The sequence below is a fragment of the Mesocricetus auratus genome, unplaced genomic scaffold (genome assembly GCF_017639785.1).
Source record: "Mesocricetus auratus isolate SY011 unplaced genomic scaffold, BCM_Maur_2.0 Super-Scaffold_100014, whole genome shotgun sequence".
Lineage (NCBI taxonomy): Eukaryota > Metazoa > Chordata > Mammalia > Rodentia > Cricetidae > Mesocricetus > Mesocricetus auratus.
Window position 1 is genome coordinate 43,039,528 of NW_024429197.1, and position 27,143 is coordinate 43,066,670.

Sequence of the window (27,143 nt, forward strand, 5' to 3'; positions counted from 1 at the left end):
GCCCCAGAGGGATCGGAGGGGTGTGGTTAGGAGGGGACGGGAATATATTTAGCTGAGAGCCCTTTAAGGCCAGGAGCCCTGAGCCTCAGTTCAGACCCTCGTTCCTCTGAAGAGTCTGCTGGGATACCAGCCATGCTCGCTGCGGCGGGCTCCCTGGTGTCTGCCATCTGGGCAGTGTTCCATCTCCGGACTCTGCTGCTGGCTGCTGTCACCTTCCTGTTCCTGACTGACTACTTCAAAAGCCGGCGCCCCAAGAACTACCCTCCGGGGCCGCGACGCCTGCCCTTCGTGGGCAACCTATTGCACTTGGATTTGGAAAGGCCGCACCTGAGCGTCCAACAGGTAGGAAGGGACCAGGATTGCCCGGCTTCGCCCTGATCTAAACTTGAGCTGCTGGATCTGCGACTTCGGGGAACAGGAGTAGTGGCGGGCAGGGCTGTAAATTGGCTCATGCGAACAATCGAACAATCGCTAAGCCCAGGCGAAAGACTTAGCTTCTAAACATACTCTTTTAAGAAATACAAGCCCAGCAGGGCAGTGGTAGCAGATCTCTGTGAGGCCAGCATGGTCTACAGAGAGAGTTCCAGGACAGCCGACGCTTAAAAAGAAAGAAATATGAAGCTCAGTTTCCAAATAATTGGGGAGTTTACGGCATACTTCCAAGGTGACGCCACTGCGATCAGAGAACACACTGTATGATTTGAATTCTTTAACTATGTCCAGGTCTGTTTGATGACCTAATCATAAGTTATGATAGAGACAGATATGTCCTGCTGCTTTAAGAATTGTGAGTAAAGCCCCTGCCTCAGCTTAGTTGATTAAAGTGCCTCTCCAGGAAGAAAAAAATAGTGTGTATGTGCTACTCATCTTGACTGGAATTTTGTATCGGTGCGGGCTCTCCTACTGAGCCTTATTTTTCTACATCCTTGCTAACTACTCACCTACTGATGTTACCAGTTACTAAGAGAGCCACAAGCAAGTCTCCAGCTCCACTGGGAGAGTGACCGTTTCTCCACTCAGTGCTGGAAGCTCTCCCCAATTACATTGGGAAGTCTGTTCTGTATACACAGCACACATTTAAGATTGGCAGGCTGTTTGATGACTCAACTATGTGACCATGTAACCATGTAGTGTCCCACTTTATCCAGAGTAAATTTGTTTTGCCTAGATTTTCTCTGATCTTACCCCCTGAAAGCTCCCTTTTGGTCAGTATTTAAAAGGTTAGTGCTTTTCAGTTCTTTTATTTTTACCTATGTATAATAGTAGAAATGCATTCAAACAGCATATACTTGGGCAGTTTTTATTATTTAAGTCTCATCATTAATTAGGGAAAGTAGAACATGTCTGTTTACAGTTTACATATAAGCATTTAAACCCCACATTTTATTGTTTTGTGGTTTGTCTATTTGCTCTGTTTTCTTTCTTTCATTTTTGGTTTCCTATCTTCCCATGGGCTTCTTGGACACTTTCTGATTGGCTGCCTTTTTCTTCATCTTCTCTCTCTTTGCATCTCTTTTATCGTCCAGCAGCGCTCTGTTACTCAGCATGCACGTGCAGCCCATGAGACTTTGCTAACACTGCTTTCCATGTGAAGTGAGCGACTACAAACACGGAGGAACCTTGTCCCCTCTATGGCTCACTGTCTCAGCTGTTGTCCCCACACACTGAGACCTACATCAGACACCACCCTGCTCTTCAGTGTCCAGTGCAGCTGGAGCTCAAAGCAGAGGAGTCTGCTCTCTCATCCCTTACTCATCCTCCCATTGCTGCCTTTTTCTGCCCTTCCGAGGTCACAGTTTCCTTTCTGACCTCTAGCACTTTCTTTCCTATTCCTGCAGAGGGGGCTGTGGCAGAAGGAAACGTCTTAGCTGTGCCCCTCCTCAGAATGTCTCCCCCCTCCATTCCCACACTGCCTTTCCGACTGTAGGACACCGGGTTGACCATTTGCTGCACTTACTGTGTTCAGATTTTCTCATACTTCTTGTTGACCTTTGTGGTTTTCCATAAGGGCTTAAGAGGTTGTTCTTGTTATTGTTGTCTTGTCCCTCTGCTTTCAAGAGATTTTGCTTTCAGTTTTCATATTGATTGTGGTGGTTCTGTTTTGCTTGGGGCTTCATGCTGTTGGGATCTTCATGACAGGCTTACATTTTGCCAGACTAGGAAATTTCCACCATTTTCAAGTGTTTTCTCATCTATACTTTCTCTTTTCTGTGTTCAGGACATTGGTGCTCAGCTGTGACATCTATGGTGCTGGGTCATGCTGTTTGCCACCTGTTTTTCTCTGTGCTGTGCATAGTAGAGCTGCAGTCTACACTACACCTCTGCCCACCCTTGTTCTCGCATTGCTTCTCTTGCCAAGCTCTTCCATGCAGAACTCCACTTAGACCATGGCAGATTTCTGTCCTCAATTTTATCCTTTTGCTCTTATCTGTATCTTCCATTTCTCTGTAAAGATATCCCACTTTTTGGAATAATTTTTCGATAGCCACTTGAAATACCTATTTCTCCCATCTTTCCAACATCTATGCCATCTCAATAAAACTGAGGTTCTCTTGGGTCTTGGTGAATGAGCTAAATAATGCCAGACTAGATATTTTGGGTAGTGTACTGTAAGACTGCTACACACACTAGGTCCATATTTTACTTGCAGAGGTCGCTTTTGGGGCTCTGAGAACTCGCTTTTCTGAGTGTTGATTCAAACAGCAATTTAAGACAATGTATTGAGAATCTGAATCATCCAAGTTTGTGTTCAGCACTGCTGGCCCCTTACTCTCAGCAGCATGGGCTGGTAAGAAGGGAGATAGCTGCAAACTTCAGGGCCCCACCAGTATAGTGCAGGAGGGGAGAAGCCATGGATCTGCTGGAGAAGCAAGATGTGCGGTAACAAGCCACTAGCATGTGGAAAATATAAGCTAAATGGGTTAATTTAATTGTGAGAGCAAGTCATTAATATGCCTAAGCCATTGGCCAAACAATTATAATTAGTACTATGCCTCAGAGTGATTGCTTTATAAGGTGTTGTGGGACAGCTTCCATTTACAATCCTTATTACTGCAAAAGAAGGGTGGGAACCAGAACTCTCCTCAGGCTTCTTTGGGGAATCTCTTTATAGCAGTTCCACTGTAGAAGTCACAATTCACCTGACAGACTCAGCCCAGGAAAGGCACATGGGTAGAGCAAGTGACAAGATGGCATCCACGAACCCTACCTCTGTAGCCCCTTGCAAGGCCCCGTCTTGATGGTGTTCAACTCCAAGACATAGAAGCAAAAAGTTAAAAAGATCTCTGGCCAGTCGAGCCTCACTTTTCTTGTATTTTGGCAGAAGAGAGTAAACATTGGTTGGAGTTTTGCTTCTGGCCCATGCTATCATAAGTTGCAAGAAAAAAAAGGCATGTTTTTATTTTATCTTGTCAGGGTTAAAAAAATTTGACGTATGTCTTACTATAGTCATATGAGGTTGGATGATGTGTCTGGTGTCACAGCAATAGGTTACGGTGTCACTGAGGCTGGGAATATCGTGCCAGACCAGTAATTATTTATTCCTTTATATTGTTATCTTCTATGGGTTTACATTTTGCTATCTGGGTATAAACAAATGGAGTTACATGATGCAATTTAGGCATAGTTAAATTTTGAATCTTGTTGTGAGGAGACAATGCCACAAGATGAGCCATGGTCTTCCCTCTGGGTTTGTGCTCCCCTTCATTCAGACTCTATGATGGGCACACATGGAGTCATGTGAGCAATCATCTGTGAGCACTCATTTCCCACTGAGCAAACCTGTCTTGGCAAGGGGTTAGCTGATTTCCCCATGTTGTTCAGTGAGACAATCTGAACCCAACATGATCTGACATAACACTTACTGTTTACATATATCCTAAGTAGAAGGAAATATGGCACTTAATAACTAGTGGTATTTGCTCACAGACCCATTTACTCAAGGGTCACTAAACAAGTGCTTAGCATGACAGGCACACACAGAGCAGTCTATGGTAAAATGAATCCTTTGGATTCTGGTAATCAGTTGGGATAGCATATGGAATCTAGCTGGATGGGTAACTCTGGGTCTAGCCTTTGATAGAACGATGCCATCAGTTGTGCTGTGCTTAGACAGAATGGTTAGTGTATAATGAAGTGAAGGGATGGGACATTTTAAATCAATTAAAATGGCATCGTTTAAAAGAGGATGAGGACAGCAAAGAAACTGGGATCTTTGTTAAGCATGTGGGAATTGTGCTTCCTTCCACCCATAGTTTCTTAGCTTTCTCTGTAGTAGTTCACAGCATTAGTACAGGAACGTTACTTAAACAAGAGAAAGTTTTATCAGACTGAAGTGGCCGTGTGACATAGAAGTTAGATATTAGCGTGTACTTCAAGCTAGCTGTAACAATGGGCCCTCAATGTACAATGGTCCTAAGTTTACCTTATATAAACATTGTATGCATGCAATTACTTAATACATTCTAAGTCACTGTTAGGATGTCTTAGATTTGAGTTGATGCTCATTCCAGTCTATGTCTTTTCATTTTATTCATCTTTCATATCTTATCAGAGCAGACTCCTAAGGACCCAGTTGGATTTTCGCACATTAGGCAGGATTTTTGGGACCTGAATGCTGCATGAGCCCATCAGCACTGTCTCTGGGCTCTGCTTCTGTCTTTTTGTTGCTTCCATTGCCAGAGTCCTCCTCTAAATTACACCTTAGTATTTAAATAGCCACGGTTATATATTGCTATTGCTTCTGTTATCTTAGTTATTTATGCAAGCAAACCATCAGCAGATATTTCTATTTACTGCGGATTCCATGCTTGCCGGCCAGAGAGGTAGCTCAGTGGGTAAGGGCACTTGATGCAAAACATGGTCATCTGAATTTGATCACCACCTGGACCCACACAGTGAGTGGTCCACTGACACCCACATGCACAACACCACCCTCTCTCTCTCTCTCTCTCTCTCTCTCTCTCTCTCTCTCTCTCTCTCTCTCATAATCAATCAATTGATGAATTTTTTTCTTATTCCGTGCTTGCTACAGCAGACTTACACAGACATACCTTGTCTTTGGCAGATGACATACACTGTGTCCTTCCCCAGACTGAAGAATGCTGGAGTTAGAGAATTTGCCTATTTGTTGAAATTTAAGTCCTAAAGCCTTCTTCTAGAGACACACACTATACCACCACCCACTCATTGATTCATGTTAATGAATTTGTATAGGTAAATTCCATTCCTCTAGCGAATTTGAGTTTGGTGTAGCAGCAAAGAAAAGAAGATCAAAAACATTTCCACAAACCAAGGAGTGTCATTCACAGTGAAATAAGGACTTATCAATATGATTACCATTTGCAACACATATGTCTTCCATCCCTGGACACCGAGGTATGAGCACACTCACTTCTAACTATTGAAATCTTTTTCAGTTTATGAAGAAGTATGGGAATGTTATCAGCCTGGATTTTGGAATCATGTCTTCAGTGATTATAAGTAGCCTACCTTTAATCAAAGAAGCCTTTACTCGCCTGGATGAAAATTTTATAAGTCGCCCTATATTGCCTATACAAAAACATATTTTTAATGAAAATGGTAAGTCTTTTATGTGTTATAAGATGTATATTGTAATTTTATGTTACATAAAAGGCACCTTTATGCTTTATTTAACCAACACTCCCACAAACCAATCCCATCATAAAATATCATCATTAATGGGAGCTGGACATCACATTTCTTAAATGAAAGCACCCATAAGATGGATCATATCTATTGAGCCTTGGACAGCAGATCAGTACCCATCCCAAGTATACACACGGTCTCTGGACTCCCATAGAACAATGTGAGGTGCACTCTCACCCTGAACTCTTGGGGAAGGGTCTAGGCCCTGCCCTATATGAAATGACAGACCATGGACACCCCCATGGAGGGCCTCACCCTCCCTGGGGGAATGAGGGGATAAGGGGGGGGGGACGGGGGGGAGGGCACGGGAGGAGGGGAGGGAAAGGGAGAGGGACCTCGTACTGACTTGTGAAGCAACCTTGTTTCTTATCTAAATTTAAAATGGAAAATAAAAAAATATTAATAAAAAAAAGATACAAAAAAAAAAGATGGATCATAGTGTCTCCTAGGAGAGATCAGGAGAAACCACATAAACAGCAAAAATAACTCTATATGCTTTGATGGGAAGTAACCACAGCACCCTAACACAGCCAGACACACTGTGCTCTCACTTCCATTTTCCCACTCCAGTGCTAGGAAAATTGATGCAAATCAGCTTCTCCTTTCTACTACATCTTGCTTATAGCTGCTTATACTCTTCTCGTTAAAGTCTGGAGGGCTCTAGGATCCTAGCCAATGTTATACCTTATTAGTACAAATGCTTTATATCATCATCAAATATGTCATAAGTTGATAACAGAATTTGAAATTTACTAATCAAACAAAGCAGCATTTTAGATGCTTTCTAATTACTATAAGATAATTTCGCATGAATTAGCTGTCTTGTCTGCTATGAGAAGCACAGTGCTAGACATATGACTTAGAGTTATTATTGCTGTGATGAAACACCATGACCAAGGAAAAGGTTTATTTGGTTTATGCTTTCATATCTCTGTTTGTCATCAAAGGAACTCAAGGCAAGAACCTGTAGGCAGTAGTTGATGCAGAGGCCATGGAGAAATACTGCTTGCTGTCTTGTTCCTCAGGACTTATTCAGCCTGCTTTCTTTTTTATTAAGATTTATTTATTTTGTATACAGTGCTCTGTCTGCACGTATGCCTGCACATCAAAAGAGGCCACCAGTTCTCATTATAGATAGCTGTGAGCCACCATATGGTTGCTGGGAATTGAACTCAGGACCTCTGGAAGAGCAGCCAGTGCTCTTAACCACTGAACCATCTCTCCAACTCGAGTCTGCTTTCTTATAGAAGCCAGGACCACCAGCCCAGGGTTGGCACCACCCACATGGGGTGGACCCTCCTATACCAAACACTAATCAAGAAAATGTCCTATGGGCTTGCCTACGGCCCTGTCTTGCATAGGTATTTTTCTCAATTGAGGCTTCCCCCCTCTAAAATGAACTTATCTTATGTCATGTTGACATAAAAAGTCAGCCTAGTATAAGTGACTAAAAAGTATTAAAACAGCAAAGCAGTATCAATGAACAAGTCTTTTATCAGAGATGTCTAACATTGTCTAAGAATTCAGAAAAAGGTTCTCTGAGTAAAGGACATTCATTTAATGACCAGAAAAGATAATTAGTAAAAGGGAACATAATATTCTTGAAAGGACAAGAAGGAGAGAGGTATCGAGAAACAGAAAGACATCCAGGGTTGCAAGCATGGTGTTTAGAGGACATGATTAACTGCACTTGATACTTCTGAGCTTGGTCGGAGGGAGTACAAGCAGTGTACTGAATACTTTTGAGCAGAGAAGACCTTAGGATATCATGTAAAGAATGGAGGAAATACATAGATACAGAGGGTGGGAGCTTACACACTCCAGTGGCAAAACCAGAATGTGGCTTAGATCAGTTGATGGCATTGAAGCCTTATAGACACAAGTCCAGGCATGCCAGATGGAAGCCAACATGACTCCATGATCTAGATGCCAGAAGAACAGGGTGCTAACAAAACTCCATCAGGAGTTTGATGGCTAACCTTGGTTTTCAGTTGCATTTGGAATCAACCAAAACCCCAGCATTTAGGTACACAAAAGAGGAATTTTGCTTCATTGGATTATTTGAGGTGAGAAGACCCACCATACATCTGGACCCCACCTTCAGGTGGCAGCCCATGTGAGAGGACATGGAAGAAGGAATCGTCTGCCTTTTGCTCTCTTGCCCTCACTGTCACCGGCAAGTTCGAATATCCTGCTAATGAGGAATTCCTTCACTGGAATCAGAACATACCTCTTTAGGTTTCCCATGTACACTGAAGACCAGCTAAGACATCCAGCTTCATGGACTGAACAATCCTTTCCATCAGGAGACAGTCATTTTTGGACTAGCTTAAAAGTAGCTCTTACAAATACCCTTCTAATATCACTTATAGTCCTTTAGAGCATTAGTTCTTAACTTGTGGGTCATGACACTGTTGGGGGTAGAATAACTCTTTCACAGGGGTCTTCTAAGACCATTGGAAATAACAGATATTCACATTATGATTCAAAACAGTATCCAAGCTAAGGTTTTGAAGCAGCGACAAAAATAATTGGATGGTTTGGGGTTACCACCACATGAAGAACTGTATTAAAGGGTTGCAGCATTAGGAAGGTTGAGAACAACTGTTGCTGGGAGCTGCTGGTAGTAATGGCTTTACCAGAGGCCACTGAGAATATACAGCAGATGACAACTGATATTCATAAGGTCAACCCACCAGATGAACAATTATCTGATGGAGAGAATCTCATGAAGCAAGGCTTATGAGACCATTGACTATGAACTGTTGTCTCTGTAATTTTTCTCATGTGCATACATTCCTTCCCTAATAATAACTATGGATATTTTTCCCACTGCTTGTGTGTTTATCTCATGAAAATATTCCATCTACTAGCAACACATATAGCCATGGATAATCAGGAAGATTATTTCTGCTTAACTGTAATTCTCATGAGTAGAAATAATACTAGGATATTTTTCATTAATCAGACTAAAATAGGAAAGTAATAGTATTCTCAGTCACTAAGACAGCTAATTTTAGACTTCAGATAAAATTCAAAGCAAATTGATTGCCCCTGGAGACGAATTCACAAGAAAAACTTCCCACGTGTTTATTACTGATTCAAGGTCAGGCACAGAGCAACTTTAGCAGACATAACTTTCTCAGCAATGGACTTTCTGCACATACTCCCAATCTCAATGTTCGGCCAACTAAATATGTTTAAGTTCTGAATTTCAATGGCACTTCCTGTCTGGGAGCCCTGACCACTCTGAGCTGCAGAACTACAGGCTTACTTTACTCACCATGCCAGTGAGCACGATCTCCCTAGCCAAGAGAAACTGTGATCAGTATGGCTGTGTTTCTTATTGTTTATTCAAGAAGTACTGTGTGACCCTGAAAATGTGATTCATATTTGTTCAGAAGCTTTGCTGTAGGGAGTAGGAGAGAAATGTGAGAGGTGTGTGAGTGTGTGTGTATGTGTGTGTATATATATATATATAAATCACACACACATATATATATATATTAATCTAAATTGTGTACATATTGAACTCAAAGTGTAAGCTTTGGTTCTGAGGAGATTTGAATTTGATCACCTCCTTACCTGCCTAGTAACCATGTTCCCTTAAAAATTTTACTTTATCCTTGTATCTCATTTTTCTAATAATTGTAATAGATCTAGAATATTATGATAATGAGACTTTGGGTTTTCTAAGTATGCTAAATTAAAGAATATATTAGAAATACTGACTAAATTGTGATGTTTCAAGTCACTAGGAGATACTAGCCATTATGCTCCCAGCTTTGTGATAGTCTCCCTAGACAGCTGTCAAGTCCTTTATTGGCCCGTCTCCTTTCAATTGTACACATGCCCATCCAGTTTGTCAGGTGATTTTAAATCACAACCACAATGCTATTACGCTGAATCTCTTTTTTCCAGGGTTGATCTTCTCCACTGGCCAGACATGGAAGGAACAAAGAAGGTTCGCCCTGATGACACTGAGGAACTTTGGGTTGGGAAAGAAGAGCTTAGAGCAGCGCATACAGGAGGAAGCCAGATACCTTGTGGAGGCCATAAAAGAGGAGGGAGGTGAGCATTTCACAGGGCAAGTGTGGGAGGCTGTGACCCTTTCATTCATTGAACAGATTCTTCCTGAGTGTCTAAGCCCTTGCCCTGCACCATGTTGAGCACTGAGGATTGAGCAGTGAACATCTAGCCATCACCCGGCCCTGGGACTTCTACAGCTAAGCACACACATGGTCATTACACATACCGCTGCACTCAAGGCCTGCTCACCATTCTGGTTTCCCAGATACTGACAAATTCTTTGGTGTAAGTTAAACCTCATAGCCAACTATACCCAGAGCCTCTTACATGCTTCTCTGTTATGTGTGTTTCCCTGTCATATGGAATTAACAAACCTATCAATATCTCTGAAAGATGCATCTTTTTCTTTATCCACCTCCAGGACGGCCTTTTGACCCTCACTTCAAGATCAATAATGCTGTTTCCAATATCATTTGCTCCATCACTTTTGGAGAGCGTTTTGAGTACCATGATCATCAGTTTCTGGAACTGCTGAGGCTACTGGATAAGGCCACCCATTTGGGTTCCTCATTAATGGTCCATGTAAGCATTCAGGCTTCCTTTATTTTGGAAGAAATTTTGACTAATTCAAGTACATGTAGATTCTCTCTTTTTGTTCCCAGTACTTTTCGAAGCTAAAAATAATGTCTTTCATCTGAGTTTAGTACAAATTTACCTATTTACTTGGAAGTTTTTGATAAGAAAGCTTACTGTGTACAAAATGTTTCTAGTATTTTAATGAAGTACCAACATTTATGTGATATCTATGTGTGTTCAAATGCTGCTGTTTTTTTAAAGTATGGAGATATTCTTTTAGATTTTGTCTTTATCTCTCCCATGCCTCTTCATACCTCACCAAGTATACTTTCTAGCCATCCTCCTGTGTTCACGATCCTCTTTGTGAATCTTTGTCATTGTTCATTAATCTTTTCTCAACGTCTAGACATTTAGTTGTCTCTAAGTTAAGGTTTTATTAATAACACTGTTATGAATATTTTAAGTGTTCATGTTGCCACATCCACTCATTTTTCTTGGGTATTCATTTATAAATGTATCTTTACCCCTATGTGGCTGGGCTCTATGTCCCTATGCTTATCCCTATATAATGTTCCTCTTAGAATTGCCTCAGCTATCTTGGAAATAGTCTGGTGGGTTGAGCTTTCATCTTCATTTGGTTGTAGGAGCTTGACAATATTCTCCATGTTTTTTCAGTAAGCCACTGTTCATTCTAGAATTTATTATTTATAGTCTCTATATTTTTGTAGTTTCTTGTTATTGATTTTCAGTTTTATTACACTATGGCCTATTTGGATATAGCAGATTATCTCATTATTTTATTTGGTAATACTTGGGTCTTTACTTTAGAGAAAATTCCAGGTGTAGCTAAGAAGAAAATATTTTCTGTTTTATTTGAATGGGATACTCTCCAGATGTCTGTTAAGTCCATTTGATCTGTGGTGCAGTTTAGTTGTGAAGATCCTCTGTGGGATTTGCTTGGGATAACCTATGCAGGAATGAGAGCCGAGGGCTGGCATTACCATACTTATTTCATGGGAACCTGTCTGAATGTCATATTTGTTGTTGTTTGTTTTATGAAACTGGGAGACCCAAATTTTGGTGCGTATATATTTACAATTGTTCTAATAGATGCATCATTCTTTTACGAATCTGTAGTGGCCTTCTCTATCTCTTCTAGCTAATATTAATTTGACATCAGAATAGTTTGTTTCCAGTTTCTGTTTGCTTCATGGATTGTTTAAAGTAATTATGGATAGAGGTTAACTAATTGTGGTAATTTTGTCAATTTTTTTTCCTGGCTATTGGAATACTTGGTTTTTACTTTCCCTCAACTGGTATTAAGAATTTTCCTGTTTATTGTATTAGACATGATGGATTCATCCCCAGATCTTCTTTATTCAGCTGTTCTCAGAAAAGTCATTCTTTTCCTTTGCTCTCTCTCATAACCGAGACCCATCTTTCTTTCTTCTCTGTGTACAGCTATCAGTCTTTGGTGTTGTCTTGGTGGTCATTTCAGTCATTGCATGCCAATGAGACTATCTGATTAGGACTTGATTTTTAATTTAATTGCATGTGTATGGGGGGTGCGTGTGGGTGTGGATGTTAGACTTGTGCAACCAACACCTTTGCTGACTGAGCCATCTCCTTTTAAACCTTTAAATATTGCTTCTCTCCTTTACAGTTTTGATTTGCCATGGAGATGTTCTTATTTGGTCATGTTTATTTGGGGATCTAAATGACTCTTGTATTTAAGTGTCTTTTTGTTTCTTTGACTTGGGAAGCTTTCTGCTGTAATTTCTTTGATTTTGACCAAATAAAGTCCTGCACATTCCTAGGCTTGGTCTCTTGATCATATCCCAGTTCTGCATCCTGACTGTGGTCATTATTTCCATTTTTCGATACTGCCATGGGGATGTAGCTTTCCATCAGCAGTGATCTCCCTTCTGGCTCTTCTCTTTGGTTGAGACTGTTGTTGGTGTTTTCCATTGTGCCTTGTTTGTTTTGTCTTGTCTTGTTTTTATTTGTGATTCAACTTTAAATTTCTGAGACGTCTATTTGCTTGTTGTCCGTTTTTATAAAATCTCAGTTTCCTGGCTGTGTCTTCTCCTATGCTGCCCCTTGCTCATCTTTGTGGCACCTTTCTCCTCCTTTCCCCTGCTGCTTGCACTCGGCTGACTTCCACACCTAGAGCCCACGCTGGGCTCCTCTGCCTGTTTGAATCTCCTTTCAGTCTCTGATCAGTTTGACCAGAAAGCACTTGGACACCCAACATTTGACACATTTTAGGGTCTTTGATTTGAGTTATGATTTTTAGAGGCATCATCTTTTCCTTTCTGTTTCTTGCATTCATTTTAACCTATGCATCTATTGATCAGGATATCTCTTCTGGGTTCTTTCTAATGATCTTCACATTGAGCAGCCTCTTCCCAAAGGCTAGTATCAGTTTGCAAGTGGAAACGAACTACTCTAGAAGTAATGCTAGACTATACAGATATAATACATACTTAAAAGCATTACTAGTTCACTAACATACCTCTGTTGAAATGATGTGAAGACTACTGTGAAATTTTCCATGAACTCAAAATTATTTAAGGTAAGTGTGGAAAGGGTAAATAAGTGAGATAAAGGGAGGAGAGCAGGAACAGATAGAAAGAAGAGGGAGTGGAGAGAAATATTATAAGGGAGGAGAGAAAATACAAGAAATTTAAGGGGGGCATAAAAATATTTTGAAAATAAAATTAGATAAATCTAAGAAAATAAGTAAAATATGAAGGTATTATTTTTAAAAGTCAATAAAGTAAAGTCAAAATACTATGAAATGCAAGGGGATAACATAAGTTATAAAACATAATTTATGGAAGAGAAATGTTATTGGCTCCAAATGAAAAAGAATGATAAATAGAGTTAGATGAATTCACAAAGGTGAATAAAAACTAAAAATGTAATAATAATAACAAAAAAAACCACTGTGCACTTAAAAATCTTGCATATGTAAAGGAAAAAAGAGACAAAAGAGAAACAATGAAGAAAAGGCAACTGACTGAATTTCATTCTGGGTCGTCAAAAACCGGAGACTGACTGTTACATGTATGGAGGAGATGAGCTGAATCTGTGGGTTCCTGTCTTGCCTTTGGCTCACGCTGTTGCTGAGTCTGTGCTGGAGCAAGAATCTCATGTCCTTGGAATTTTTTATCACAGATGCTCTTTACCTTCTGTGGGTAACAGCGGCCTCTTCTGGTCATAAATAGCTTTACATTTTGTGATCAGGGCAAGTCTTGTCACACTATCAAGACTTCCTAGATTAAAACCCCTGATGAGACTCCCAGGTCGGGGTGTATCCCAAGTGTTGGAGAAGCAAAAGGACCTGCTGTAAGATTCGGTTCTTATGCTGGCCTGTCCCCTGATCTGACAGAATGCACTCAGGCAGTACTCTGGTCAGCACAGGGTTGAGTGGCTATGTAGTCTGCACGCAGGCTCAAAGGATCCTTTAAAAGGAAGACCCTAGCCTACTTAAGCTCTCTTTCCACTGTCCCTCTGAAGGGGCAGACAGGGCTTTTCCTGCCTCCCTTTTCTCTCTCTCTCTCCCCATCCATCTCCCTCACCTCTTCTCTCCCTCTTTCCTTCACTTTCTCCATTCCCTTCCTTTCCTAATAAAACTTCTTACTTAAGCTCTGTCTGCCTGACATGTTTGTCCCTCATCCCATGGAATCTGCTAAGGTCCCCCTTGACCAATATTATAACACCTGCCTTCACACATTCAGGGTCCCCTGAGTACTGATCATCATGCTGCAGGAATGTCCCTCTATATGTCACATACGTCCCTGGAATGTCAGAGTTTCTGGGTTCTACAGCAGTGAATCACAGGAGGTTAACACTATAATTTGATCCAGCCCATGATCTCAGACTCAGAATATCAAATTCCAGGGTTAATTTCAGTTGATAAGCTTAATTTGTAGCCACTGAGGGTGGGACTATCTCCCCTAACATGCTTCCCAGCTTGATCTCACTTCCTGCCACCTTCATCCTTTGGCCTTTCAATGTCTATGATGACATTAGGATCAGAATTGGGACAACTACTGAAAGCTATGCCAGTGCGAAGTGGTCTGAAACTGGTGTATTTTGCGTGGGAGTGTTGAAATGTCCACTAGTAGGTATAAAAGAAAATAGAATTTCAGATGTTCCCACAGTTCCAGTGTAGAAGATGAAGAGGGAAAATCAAGACTGTCAGGAAACATAGAAAGTGACTTTATGTTGTCTCCATGAGCATCTTCTTCTCCCTAATTAGCTCTATAACATCTTCCCATGGATAACAAAACATCTTCCTGGACAACACCAAACAGTGATAGCTACCTGGAAAAAACTGAAATCATACATTTCTGATATTATTGACAATCACCGCAAAGACTGGGACCCTGACGAGCCAAGAGACTTCATTGATGCTTTCCTCAAGGAAATGACAAAGGTGGGTGTGTCTTCTTACAGAAAAAGTGGTCTACAACAACTTCCAATTGATTCAGCAGCAGGCTACCACAAAGGTAGCAGAGATTTATTTACCATAGCAGAGATTTAGTTTCTCGTAGTTCTAGATCGTCCCTGTAGTCCTGCCAGCCAGGCAACCTATTTTTGGAGACAATAGAAACTTCATTGCCTGTGCCTTCCATCTCCTAGTGGAAATTGACCAGATTCTTTCTTATTATTCCCCTTCTTGGTCATTTTCCCACATGTGAAGGATATACACACAAAACAAAAGTAGCAGTTAAATTTCAGAGTTTTATTTTGTTATGAGTTGGCCCAGGGCTGGTTACCCGCCCCAACTCAGACTCCACTGCAACAGACAAACTTTGGCTAAGTAAGTAGTAGAGTTTCATGTTCATGTAAGTGAGGTACCTACCTTTCTCTGTATTCCATACCAGCACTATTCAATAATAGACCAAGGCAAGAAGACACTGAGGCAGCAGTAGTTAACTTTGCATCATTGTGAAAACAATGCATGACAGCTGCAACTTAATAAAGCAAAAGCTTATTCTGGCCAAGTTTCAGAACATTTCAGTTCATCATGGTGAAGGGCAAAGCAGCTCGGCTCACAGGGCAGAAGGATGTGGTGGAGGAATTCACATCACAGTATGCAGGAAGCAGCAAGCAATGAAGGAACCACCGGTTTGGTGTAACTCTAAGAGTTACTGTGCCTCTGTACAGGCATCCAGTTCCTTCAGCTAGATGCTATATTCCTATTTCCCAAGAAGTTCCCCAAATACTATCAGTGGAAGGAACCAAGTATTTAAAACATGAGCCTGTAGGGGAGCATCTTGGATTCAAACCATTATGTAAAATTTAAGACCTTGATCCTAGTAGACCTCTGGCAAATACATATCCCTGAATCTATCATAGAAGCTTCAACACATTGGATTATGGGCTCCTCCTCTTCCCAGACACAATGGTGTGTGTATGTGTGTGTGTGTGTGTGTGTGTGTGTGAGAGAGAGAGAGAGAGAGAGAGAGAGAGAGAGAGAGAGAGAGAGAGAGAGAGAGAGAGAGAGAGAGAGAGAGAGATCTTCTCTCTTATTTCATCTTCCTGGTATAATATTGGCAGAAGCAATGTTTATGCCCAGAGGAAATCATTTACCATGTGAAGTACAGGTATGAGACCAACAACATTAAGATCAGTATTAGCAAACTGATGCATCCAGAGGGGGTGAGCAAAGGTGGTATTTTTGTGAGAAAGAACTGTTGATGGAATCAGTGAGATTTTTGACTTTTCAAAATGATGCAGATTGAGAATTAATGAACACAGAAAATTCTTATTAATCTTTCACATTATCAGCAAAGTCACCCGTTAAATATCAAAGGGAGCATCACTTTGAATGACTTGATGCAATTCATTCCTCAGGGTGAGGACTGTGTTATGAGACCATCACAAATCCTCTGAGTAAACAAGGACACACTGTCTTTTTCCAGTACCCAGACAAGACTACTACAAGTTTCAATGAAGAAAGCCTCATCTGCAGCACTCTGGACCTCTTCCTCGCTGGAACGGAGACAACATCCACAACACTGCGCTGGGCTCTGCTCTACATGGCCCTCTACCCAGAAGTCCAAGGTGAGCATGTGCTGACTGCATCTGGACAGGGCACAATGGGTTCAGAAACTAGTATGGGGGTGAGGGATGAGAAGAGGCAGAGTAGCTGTGAGGTGATGTGCACTTGAGAAACAGCACATCCTACACATGTTCTGTTAGGACTATGGTTGTTCCAGGACTGCAGATATTACAGAGTCTGTACCTTCAACAATCTTGGAGTTCAGGAGAAAAGAGAGAAGTCAATTGTAGTAGGTTCCAGCAAAGAGTGAATTTACCATACAGCATTCATCCCCACCCTCCTTCATTTTTAACAATGAAGTTTGAGTACTGTCCTAAATCTTTATTCTGGTATTTGATGTCTTGTGATATGCACCTCTCTGCCAGTCCAGGGATCTGCCTGTTTCTGCCTCACAAATGGTAGGACAACTAAGTGCAGACCACCACGCCTGGCTTTCTTAACTTTATTCTGTAATTCCCATTCATGTTCTCCTGCTTGTATGGCAATCAATTTACTCAAAGCTACACACACACACACACACACACACACACACACACACACACACATAAATGTTATTTATACATATATAATACACATATATTATCTTCATCTATATTACGCATGTCTGGGTTACTATCTTAAATTCCTTTCTTGATGAAAGTTCCATTTTTAAGAAATCTTACAGCCTACTGAGCTAGGGTTCAGGCTTGCCTTCTGAAACAAAGATTCCAGGATATTGGTATATTTCTAAAAGCTTCTTAAATACATTTTAATTTTGTCTGTGTATGTGCACATGTGCACGATCTCTTTCCATGTGTACATATGAAGATCCAAGAACAACTTATGGAAATTGGTCTTTCCCATCATGTGGGATCCTGAGCTCCATCACATATCATCAGGTTTGGCCAGAAGTGCTAAGCCATCACACAAACCAGTATATTAACTGATAGAAGTTTAATTCATGTTTTATTATGTTGTATGAATAGTAGTCAACAATTGGAAGCATCTGGGATATTCATGGGCCATGAGTAAAGTTCAGCCCTCAAGGAAAAACATCTTGACGCATGCATGACTGTGAAAGACAAACATCCTGTACATTTAACTATACAAATTCTCTAGAATACTTAAATTTGTAGACAAGGAAGGTAGACTATAAGAGGGATAAATCAAAAATTATGAAGACATAGCTTGCTTTGCAAGATAAGCTGGTTCTGCCATTGCTTTTACAACAATACAGATACACTAGTTGTTTCAAATCTAGCACAGTGGCTCTACCTTAATCTATTGCCTTTTCTGGCAGTAATTTCAATGCCACAGTTACCAGCCTGCTTTTCTGGCAGCAGCCCAGCCACTCAGGCCGCAGCCTGGCAGGAATTCGGTTCCCATGGGTACTGGCTCAGCTGCTGCTGCTAAATGTAGCTTTAACTAAATCTCTATCATTCTGTTTAGAAGTAAAACTCATGAGTCAAAGCCAGAAGTGAAAACCTACTAGCTCAGGGAGGCTGAGCAGCAACAAGTTAGCCCTCTCTCATAGCTGATGTCTCCCAAAAGCATGCCTTTCTGCTTCACCAAAACAAAACAAAAACAATCAGAATCACTCAAAACCCCTCCCAACTACTTCCGTGCATCACTCCATCTCTTCAAGCTCCCCCTGATGGTCTACTATCACTTTCTGTCAACTAGTTGCTAACTCAGCCTCCCGACCCAAGTTTAATTTTATTTAATTAACACAAATGCAGGGTTCACAGTATAATCAAATAACCCCAACATATATTTAATATTATATCACTGTACAATTAAAACTCAAAGAAAGAAGACCTATGATTAGCAACCCATATCATTAATCAAAATGTTTAAGAAATTGAGGCAAGACTGTTGAAAACTCAAGATCACCATGGACACAAAATCATCATAGTTTTTGAGATCTGATTTATGTTATATGAGTTTTATTCCCATCTAATTCTTTTATATGTACAGTAGTGCCAATGTTATACATTTATATATCTCTCTCAGGAGAAAGAGCCATGCTGTACCTTGTAAAGGACCTAGAGCCAAATTCCTTTTACCTTATAGCAGTGGTGACCTTAAATGTGGCTCACAGACTCCCCAGGGGGGGAACTGGAGAAGGAAGGGGACATTGTCTCTCTCTACAAGCCTTGTTCCAAGGATGAAACATCTTCTCTACTTATGTTTTACTTTCAAAATCTAGTCGACTTTCCTCTTTAAGGAATCTGGGAAATGACAGCTTTAGCTAGAAAAGCAAGTAAACAGCTGAATCTGCACTGCTCTAAAATAGTGAAGATATTGAAAGAGAGTACCTATCACTGTTATAATGATTATACCAAATCATGTAAATCTGAAGAAGCCCTTATGTTAAGGCTGATTTATTTTCAATAATCAAATGAAGAAACTGAAGCTCAAAAAATATTACTAGTTTCACCATCAATGTTGCCCAAAAGCACAATGCAATTCACTGCACATGATGACATACATCCTTGAGAAATTAGTCTGCAGATACGCTGTCGTCTCAATGTTAGTATCCTCCTTATAAACTCATTGAAACCTAATTGCCAATGTGATAGTGTGAGGAGGTGGTTACCTGTTATGAAGGTAATTTGTGCTCTAGAAAGAGAAACTAAATGCAGAGAGGAAGGAGTGATAAGCAAAGGGGTCAAGATCAGGCTGGAGAAACCCACAGAAACAGCTGACTTGAAGAAAGAGAAGCTCATGGGCCCCACACTGATAGCTGGGAAACCAGCATAGGACTGATCCAGAACCCTGAATGTGGATATCAGTTAGGAGGCCTGGGCAATCTATGGGTCCTCTGGTAGTGGATCAGTATTTATCCCTAGTATACAAATGGACTTTGGGAGCTCATTCCACATAGAGGGATACTCTCTTAGGGGGAGGGCCTAGGCTCTGCTCTAAATGATATGACAGACTTTGAAGATCCCCCATGGAAGGCCTCACCCTTCCTGGAGAGCAGAGAGTAGGTGGGATAGGGAGTCGGTGGGGCAGGGGAGGAGAGGAGAGAGAGGGAACTGAGATTGACATGTAAAACAAGATTGTTTCTAATTTAAATTTTAAAAAAAGAAAGAGGAACTAGATGGGTTCTTTCTACTTTATAGCATGATGATACAACTAAGATTTCCCAACTGTGACAAAGGAAATTGGTCCTTACCAGACAGGAAAACTGTCCTGATCTTAGAGTTTACAGACTCTACAAGTAGAAAAAACAAAGTTGTGCTGATGATATTCAGTAAAAAGTATTTATTTATAGAAGTCTGAATGGATCCTGATATGAGCTTAGCTGTGGCCATCCTGATTATTCACTTCAGGATATGTGGAAATTCATAGTTATGCTGCAGGCTTAAAGAAAACTGTATTAAGGGATAGAGAACATTTGTTTCCTCACAATCAGGACACTAGATGAAATAAAAAAAAATAAGTTTAGAAGAAAGCATTAAAGTTTAAATTTTAACAGAGCTTCCTGTTTCCTTGAAGAAAAAGTACAAGCTGAAATTGACAGAGTGATTGGCCAGGAGAAACAGCCCAGCCTGGCTGACCGAGACTCCATGCCCTACACCAATGCTGTTGTCCATGAGGTACAGAGAATGGGAAATATCATCCCTCTAAATGTTCCCAGGAAAGTGGTAGTTGACACTACATTGGCTGGATTCCACCTACCTAAGGTAAGTAGACTCAGGCATGGAAGTTTGTTAATAACCAACCCTCTGTGTGTGTCTAGTCCATACATTGTTTTGAGTCTTTGCTACCTTCCCTAGGGGTCCATACTCCATACCAATTTGACTTCACTGCACATGGACCCCAAAGAATGGGCAACCCCAGACATCTTCAATCCAGAGCACTTTTTGGAGAATGGACAGTTTAAGAAGAGAGAATCTTTTCTGCCGTTCTCAATAGGTGAGTTGTAGTGCACAGGAGAGAGTTCAGAACTCCACTCCATGTCTTCCCGTCTTCCTGGGGTCCTCCCAGATGAGCCTTTTCAGTATATCTCCATTTTGTAGTTGTTTCAGTCCAGCAGCCCTACACACACAAACAGTGTCGATCCTTCCTTGCTTCTGGTGAAGATTTCAAACCTCCTTTATTCTGTTTACTACAACACTGACAACAGAGACCCACCCCTGCCTCTTGCTGAGCAACAAAGCTGGATACCTGTCATTGTGTAGACATTTTGAATGTCACGAGTTCTTTTTACAGTATGCCTCGAGAGGAAGAGAGCTCAATTTTAGTGTTTTAACTTGTTAAATAGTTTTAACTTATATCCCATAAACACTCCCTGAATAGGTCCTGTCTTTTTAAATTGCAACCCCCTTTGTTAAATGCAGTTAGTACATGCATCTGCTACACCACCTGACAAGCAGGAAAGGGAACTCGGTGATGACGCTTTCTCCCTCGAGCTTTCTGTCAGGCAAGTTATTAAAGTCTGTAATAGTAGTGTTGTAAAATCCATAACCAAATGTTCTACTATGTTCTAGATATTGGCTTATATATGAGGCATATTTTTCCAAGTAAGTTTGCAATTCTTTAATGCCATAAATATGTTCTAAACATTTATTACCTACAAACATCCAACCTGAGAGCAGGAAAGTGGTGGGATAGGAGACGAAGCAGAGCTGCCCTTTGGAGCATGTGACCCTTGTAGCCTTTCAAGCTGGAATCAGTTCCCACTGCAGAGATAAGGACGCAGACCCAACCACAGGTGCTGCAGCTTGAGCTCAGCATCTACCAGCTTTTCTCACACTGAAGCTCGTGTTCCCAAACACTATCTGAATGCTGCACAGAAGCCACACTGGAATGCCTGAAGTGATCATTAAGTTTGACTGATTATCTGAGGTAGTGTCACTTCTCATGACACTGAGGCTCATGCAGCGAGGAGCCTGCCTTTGCCTGCATGCCAGTGTGGATCCATAGGGCTGGGCTGCCCTGGGTATATCTGGCCGAGACTGGTTCTGACCTCTTTGTCAGATACAGGGACTCTGTCCAGTCTTCCCTGTTTATAAAAATTTTTAAAGTCTTGAACTGTATAAAGCCTCAGCTACGTATCTCATTTATCCAACTATTCTAAGTTAATGAATCGGATCCATGAACTATGGGAAGTCTAGGAATATGATCCTTTTTACATTGTGTGATAATTCCTAGGACTCTGGTGAGAAGAATGTGAATAGATCCCTATCACAGCTTCCACAGAAAGATGTTCCTCCAGGTCCATCGCTGCACATGAACATGCCTTCTCTTCACTGTCGGGCAAACTCCTCCTCCAATAGGGCCTCTTGCCTCAGCCAGTTTAAAGAGTTCTCTCATCTGCACCATCTGTAAACTAAAAGTGGCAACACACAGACCTACTAGTGCTGTTGATTAAGAATGTTATCACTCTGAACTGCACACTTCATTTAACAGGCCAGTTACGTCAGATAATCACCACAGCAATGCAGTTATTAATAACCAGGTAGGAAAGGAATAAATGCTTACTTTCTCCCCACACTCAGACTCCAAACAAAGAGAGATAAAAAGATGATTCTTTCCTATTCAAGAGCACAGCCCCAAAGAATTGACAGACAGGGTTTAAGGCTTATGTTTTTACTTGCAGTTTAGTTCTCTTTGTGTTATACCCAGACTGTAAGTTGCGGCCAAATTATAGACCCACCCATTTGAAGATTTGCCAAGATCATCAGTTAGCATCTTGCTGTATAATAAGCAGTCACAACCGTATTATTCAGTAAGAGCCTATTACCACTCACAGGTTGCCACATAAGGTCAATGGCTTAGATAATCTTTGCTTCCCTGCCTTACATCGTATTCTGGATGCTCACATGGTTGTGATAAATATCACTGGAGACAAAACAGATGCACAAAGGCCTGTTGAGTCCAAGCTGGGAGCTGTCACTCCATGGCTGACACTATAAGCTTCGTGACCAGGTCTTTCATATCAAACTCTACATATAATTGTTTGATAAAAAGAACCACTTGGCAGTGGTGGCACAAACCTTTATTCCAAGTACCCAGGAGGCAGAGTCAGGCAGATCTCTGTGAGCTCAAGGCCAGCCTGGTCTACAGAGCAAGTTCCAGGACAGCTGGGGATGTTAACACAGGAAAATTCTGTCTCGAAAAACCAAGCAAAAAAGAACCAGGACTTCTGTAAAATGACCAAATTCAATCCAGGAGAAGGGAAAACTATAAGTTTAGAATACACTTTTATCCAAAAATCGGGAAACACCAGCTTGAATGGCCAAGTCAGGCATGTTTGGGATTTTAAAACAAGCACTTGTGCCGGGCGTTGGTGGCGCACACCTTTAATCCCAGCACTCGGAAGGCAGAGGCAGGCAGATCTCTGTGAGTTTGAGGCCAGGCTGGACCGACAGCCTCCAAAACAGAGAAACCCTGTCTCGTAAAACCAAAAAAAAGAAAAAGAAAAAAGAAAAAAACCAAGCACTTGTTAGCAATGGGTTGCAACACTTACTAATATTCGTGAGTGATTAAATATAGAGGGGGCAAGCAACATTAGAATGTCAACACAGCCTGGAATTGGAGGTGTCTCGGTGGTTAAGAGCACTGTTTGCTCTTCCAAGGGACACAGGTTCAATTCCCAGTACCCACATGCAGCTCACAACCATTTGTAGCCTCAGTCTCAGGGGATCTGACCCCTTCTTCTGGCCACAATGAGCATTATACACATGCAGAGCAAAGATATACACACAGACAAAACATCCACATACACAAAACAAAAATAAAGATTAGGGTTTTTTTAAAGAATGGATATATGAGAGAGGGGTAATAGAATTTCTAAAGCCATTTGTCAGTCAGATGCAAAATTTGGAAGAAAAATAACCAATAGAAACATGCAGATGAAGATTATTAAGTCTCAAATATGTTTACTAATAAAAATTTAAACACTGTTTGAGGAAGAACATGGTAAACGCCACTGTCATCAAATGTTCCCCAACAAGAAAATCTCAAAGCCAATTGTCAGCAGAGGTTAGATGAGAACACTGTGTAACATAAGTGACATCCTCTCAACAGGGCAGACACTCATGGCTCCAGTATGTCCATTAGATAAATAGGGAGATACTTAGAAAAACACATTCTGTAATCTTTAAGAAAAACACTTAAGAATTATGAAAAAGTTGAGGAATCAGGCCTGTGTGGAGAAGACAAAAGAGACACCACAGCTAAGCCTAGTTTGTGGCATCAGGGTGTCATGGGCACAGCTGGCAAGCCTAATGGGATCTGTTGACCATCCATATCATAACGGTCCCTAAGATGAAGGGCAATGTAGCCAGAATCCTAAGCAAGGAAGTTATTTGGGGCATGAGATAGTCCCACAAAAGTTTCCTCCAGAAATTAAGCAAAATATAATAAAGACAATTAATGTTATATTGCCTATGATGATACAGGGAAGCAGGGGAGCATTCAGCTGCCTGATACATCTTCAGATTTGTGAACATGAGTGCTGAGATTACATAAGGAAGATGGGAAGAATCATGTGTACTCAGGCCACCACAGTCCTTGTCACACTGAATCTTGCTGATCGCTATCTCAGTTCTGGTCACACAGGACATTTGTATCCAGAAAACAGCCACTTCTAAGGGTGAAGCAGTTTGCACTGGGTGCTGAGCAAATCTCCACTGCTCGTGGAAACATGTTCTTTGCAGGATGTGGACCTGTCAGAGCAGAGATTCTAGAAGGGAGGCTAATCAGTGGTCCTCTATGAGATGGTAGGTCCTGCTTAGGGTGAAGTCTCACCATGAAACACTCTGCTGGTCCTAGATGCCCTAAGGGGATGATTGAAGACTTCTGGGTGCCACTCCAGGGCTTTGCAGGAGGATCTGTGGCTGTTGTCAACCTGGCTGTGCCTTAGATCCTCCTGTCTTGGCATCTTTGTCCTTGAAAGGGATGATGGCCAGGTTTAGATATGCATTAAATGATTGAACCTGCCTGTCTGTAGAGTTGAGCAGGAAACTGACTCCATGTTTGGGACATGAAACAGGAAGCAAATGAATGCATAGGTATCAAGCTTTGATCCGTTTCTAGTGGCTTATCATGGATGAGCAGACACAATTAACAAGCTAGAACTTTTGCAAGAGAAGCCTGTATGTCTCTGACTTTTATGTTAGGAATTCAGCTCTGATACCTGCTTATATTTTGCAATCTGTTTTCATTCTCTAAGATTTATATGTGGGAATGTGCCTCTGTGTATGTGTTTATGTGTCTGTGTGTGATGGTGTCCATGGAGGCTGGCAAGGGGCATTGAATCTCTTGGATCTTGAGTTGCAGGTGTTTGTGCAGTAAATAACCTTAATCATTAAGCTATCTCTTCCTCAAAAGGATCATATACCAGTCCATGAAAATGCTGGTCAGCCATTGTGTGGTATATCATATGTGTCTGCTAAACAAATTTGAAAAGCCTTCAGACTAGTAATTCGTGCTCTCGGCCAGCTCATGCCTCTCACTTCTTTTGTCCCACATGAAAACTGTGATCCTGGAGTTCCATATTCAGTGGAACATTCCACATTCAGACACATGAGAGACATAAACAAGCAGCTGGACACAAATCCCAGGGACAGCTCAGGATTTGCAGGAGGAAATTGGAAACGCCGGTCCCTGCAGGCACCAATGCCAGCTCTGAGAAAGTATCTCCTCTTGTTTTATTTCCTGCAGGAAAGCGAGCTTGCATTGGAGAACAATTGGCCAGGTCTGAGCTCTTTATTTTCTTCACTGCTCTTGTGCAAAACTTTACCTTCAAGCCGCCAGCCAATGAGAAGCTGAGCCTGAAGTTCAGAGTGGGCATCACCATATCCCCAGTCAGCCACCGCCTCTGCGCTGTCCCTAGACTGTGATGTCAGAGACAGAAAGAGAAAGGAGAGCAGGAAGAACTGAGGAATGCTCTGAGCCAGCCTCCGGGGGCCACCCATATGTGAAGGGTGACTGAGGAAAGATGGGAGGATTAGGCTGTTATCGGATCCATATCCTGGATGCTGTGACCTCTAAATTGGTGCTGGATAAATCACTTAAAGAGAATAATGGTTTCTCCTGTAAAGAAAGTACTTGTATACATGAAATAGTGGGTTAGAAACAGCATGGAGATCACTAAGTCATATGATAAAATTGTACCTTCAATTTGCTTCCTGCCTCCTTTGTAAATGTGCATTTGCTTCTGGGTGCTAAATTGGTTCATCTGAAAGTAGTGCAGAGATCTTTTCTCTGTCTCACAGCCTGTGGAGGTTTGCACGAACAGAATTGATAGACAGCTATGTCTGGAAGGCTGCGGTCATTTTCCTGGCTGTCAGTGAAGTCTACAAAACTAAAGAGAACACAAGCTCTTCTGAAAATGAAAGGTGTTCATGCCCAGAAGGAGACCAAATTTTACTTGGGCTTCTGTGTACAAAGATAAGGTTCTAATATACCCATGTGCCCCCACAGTACCAGTTCATGCCACTAAGTGTATAAGGTGGTTTTCTTTCTACAGCCTGGAATAAGTCATTTATCAGTCATTGCTCCATGAGGGGTGACAGACAGATGGCCTCATTCCTATGTTCATCCAGGCGCACAGTTAACCTCTACACTCTAAATGGAGCCAAAACATACTTGTAAAATGAAGGGCATTAGGGCAAGACACAGGCTGAAAACCTCTGTTCTGCATTGTATGGAGTAACTGAGAGCAGGGCACAGCGTGATCTCAACACAGCAGATGTTTTACTTACAGAACCAAGTACCATGTTACCATAATGAGCCAGTATCGAAAACTTTAGAAGGGCTGCTTCTAGAGTTTTCACTCAGGGTTCAGAAACAGGAACCACAAATAAGCGAAGGAACTACAACCTGAAGGAAAAAATAATTTACTTACACACAATTGCTCCTCTGCGCGGTCCTTTATCCTTCTTCCTTCTCTCTCTCTCTCTCTCTCTCTCTCTCTCTCTCTCTCTCTCTCTCTCTCTCTCTCTCTCTCTCTCTCTCTCTCTTTCTCTCTCTCTCTCCATATATATGTTTGTTTCTCCCCACTTCTTGGGAGTACAGGTCTGTATACTTTGCAACATTCATCCTTTTTCAATACAATGTGAGGTTTGAGTTTTTCAGGGTCAGCAAGGCAGGTAAGATTTACACAGAGAACAATAAACTAAAACTGCTAGGAGACACTTTTAGCATCAGTTGCTTAGGGCTGTAGGTCAAAGAGAGAGTCTAATCTGCACAAGAAACAAAACCTGCTGGCTTCTAGTGCTCTGGCACAGGCCTTCAGGTAAGTTTACTTTCCCTGAGGATGAGCAAATGGGCTGATTATCTTTGTCTTCATCTTTTCAGGGGAAACAGGAGGGAGCAGTAAATCTCTGAGCTAAATCTTGGGTTAATAAAACAAGAAATTTGAGGATCTTTTAGTGCAGGGTTAGTTTAGGTTATTGCTTCTCTGTCAGTGAGGTAAAACTAAGGACATGCTTATTTTTTCTACCCATCTAGGCAGCTAAGAACCAACAACTTTGGGTGTGTAGTGATTCTATGTCCTTGGATATCTGGGGGTGTCTAAGATGGGACGCTTTTGCCTGGGCCCTAAACACTGACCAAATGCCTGTCAATAAGGATAATTGCAGGAAGGCAGATCTCTGCAATTACAATGGAGAGGGAAACAAGGACCTGATAGTGGGAAACAGGTCTTAAACATAGCTAAGGAATGCAATCAGTAAGCTAGGACCTGTTAATTGAGAACAGGCTTTACACATAGCTAGCAAGTATAATTGGTAAACCCCAAATGTGTGGGAGAAATTGGTTCCCAGTAATTGATCAGGTACTGCCGAACTGTGGGAAG

General features: G+C 41.4%; 1 protein-coding gene across 2 annotated transcripts; it reads left to right on the forward strand.

The window, feature by feature from the left end:
* The first annotated feature begins 54 nt into the window (after positions 1-54).
* Positions 55-25,470, forward strand: LOC101841191 (cytochrome P450 2J3). 2 transcript variants are annotated; one of them, XM_040757143.1, is made up of 9 exons: positions 57-342; positions 5,418-5,580; positions 9,589-9,738; positions 10,118-10,278; positions 14,540-14,716; positions 16,209-16,350; positions 19,832-20,019; positions 20,113-20,251; positions 25,007-25,470. In XM_040757143.1, the coding sequence occupies exons 1-9, from the start codon at positions 133-135 to the stop codon at positions 25,183-25,185; spliced, it is 1,509 nt and encodes a 502-aa protein (XP_040613077.1). In that variant the 5' UTR covers positions 57-132; the 3' UTR covers positions 25,186-25,470. The 2 variants fall into 2 exon arrangements, with proteins under 2 accessions (XP_040613078.1, XP_040613077.1); XM_040757144.1 differs by lacking the exon at positions 20,113-20,251 and having other exon boundaries at positions 55-342; positions 25,007-25,114.
* Positions 25,471-27,143: the final 1,673 nt, after the last annotated feature.